Source organism: Acyrthosiphon pisum, chromosome A1 (assembly GCF_005508785.2).
Source record: "Acyrthosiphon pisum isolate AL4f chromosome A1, pea_aphid_22Mar2018_4r6ur, whole genome shotgun sequence".
In the NCBI taxonomy this organism is placed as follows: domain Eukaryota; kingdom Metazoa; phylum Arthropoda; class Insecta; order Hemiptera; family Aphididae; genus Acyrthosiphon; species Acyrthosiphon pisum.
The window spans coordinates 134,740,173-134,742,136 of NC_042494.1; the positions used below are offsets into that span (position 1 = coordinate 134,740,173).

The 1,964-nt window shown below is 34.5% G+C and overlaps 1 protein-coding gene across 1 annotated transcript in view; it reads left to right on the plus strand.

The window, feature by feature from the left end:
- The first annotated feature begins 325 nt into the window (after positions 1 to 325).
- Positions 326 to 1,964, plus strand: part of LOC100166134 (tektin-B1-like) — a 7,872-nt gene continuing 6,233 nt past the window's right edge. The window contains exons 1-3 of the mRNA XM_029486359.1: positions 326 to 354; positions 450 to 670; positions 1,515 to 1,677. Of these exons, the coding sequence (XP_029342219.1) occupies positions 326 to 354; positions 450 to 670; positions 1,515 to 1,677 (413 nt within the window). The remainder of the gene's footprint in view (positions 355 to 449; positions 671 to 1,514; positions 1,678 to 1,964) is intronic.

A 1,964-nucleotide genomic window follows, 5' to 3' on the forward strand; every position in this document is an offset into this window, starting at 1 on the left:
GATTCGGTTTCTCAATCAACAGATTTTTTAAAAATTATGTCTGACAAAGAAAAAAGTGTTATAGATCAATTAAATATTGCTCAACTCTCACAAATTGAACAAAAATAGAATAAGCTAGTCCCTATTTTGTCATCAATAATATTTTGTGTGACACATGATCTAGCAATTAGAGGCAAATTGAGCTGTAGTGGAAATTTTCATGATCTTTTAAAGTTTCGCATTGAATCTGGAGATAGTGTTCTGTCTGAGCATTTATCAACATGTCATAGTAAAGCTAAATATACCTCACATCGCATTCAAAATGAATTAATTTTATTATGTGGAAATGTATAATGTGATCAAATTGTTCGAGAAGTAAATAGTAGCTTAAGTTTTTCACTGTTAGCCGACGAAACTTCCGATATTGCTGACATTGAACAACTTTCGATTGGTGTTCGTTATGTTGATAGTTCAAAAACTATAAGAGAAGAATTTATAGGATTTAGTGCACTACAAACATTAGATGCAGTTGGTATCGCTACTTCTATTTTGACTTCTGTTGAAAAATACTGTTTGGATATGAATAAACTTGTTGGCTTGGGTTTTGACGGGTGTTCAGTAATGGCTGGAAAAGAAAATGGAGTTCAGAAAATAATTTGTGATAAATATTCTAAAGCAACATTTTTCCACTGTGCTTCGCATAGACTCAATCTCGTTGTAAATGATTTGAATGCAGTGACAGAAATACAAAATACTGTAGGAGTAATTAAAGAGGTTATTAATTTTTTTCGTGAAAGTGTACTTCGTCGAAAATTGCTTACAAATATACCACTTTTGTGTATACTCTATTCAGAATAACTTTGCCCACTTTCGCGCACGCGACTGAGCCGCCGGCAGCCGTCAGACCCCCTGGCGAAAGTCAGGAGCGCTGTGATTGGTCGTTAGTTGTCGACGGCTTCCGTCACCGGTCGCTATCGTATACGTATACACCTGCGGGACGTCGGCGGGGGCGTTGCTGCAAACATCAGCGCCAACTGGTGGCAACAGACATGCGCGAACTCGACGAGTTTTCGTCGATCGAGTGGGCAAAGTTATTCTGAATAGAGTATAATACTCGTTGGTCTGCGAAATATAAATCTATTCGCATTTTTGCTGAAAACTTTATTAATAATACGTCAGTTTTAGAAAAACTATCTCATAATAATGACTCAGATTTTAAAGTTAACACCACTACTCGCACAAAAGCACACCAACTATCATGTGCGATATCAACATCACAATTTATTATATCTTTAAATATTATATCTAAATACTCAGATCAATTAGAACCAGTTACAAATAAATTGCAGGCAAAATCTATTGATTTATACTCGGTCCAAAATCATATTCAAGTTTTTTTTTTTTTATTTTTTTATTTAATGATAAGGCTTCAACAACTAAGGTTATTAGCCTGCAGAATAGGTTATAACAATGTAAAATTATAAATATTTACAACTTATTGTTTAAATGTATATAATAAAAAAATGTGTATATAGCTTCTGTGTTTTCTTCGCTGAAAGCAAGTCGGAGAGAAGATGAATTTTTGAATATTTTCCGAGTTACGGCGTATTTTGGACATCTAGTGACAATGTGGTCGATCGACAGGTCCACGTTGTATGCGTCACATTGCGGAGCAGGTTCCTTGGTGATGAGGAATGAGTGGGTGAGATGAGTGTGACCTATTCTGGCACGGGTTATAATGACCTCATCCCTTCTTTTGAGGTTACAGGGAAAATTCCATTTTTTTATAGAGGGCTATATTCAAGTTTTATTAACTATATTTAATAATAATAGAGAACAATCAGATATCGTTTTTAATGATATTTTTAATAACTCCGTATTTATGGCAGAAAAAATTGCGCAGATATTAAAATTTCACGTATTACATCCAAACAAAAAAATAGATCAAATTACGAAACCCGATTCTGCTGAACACTATTACAGAC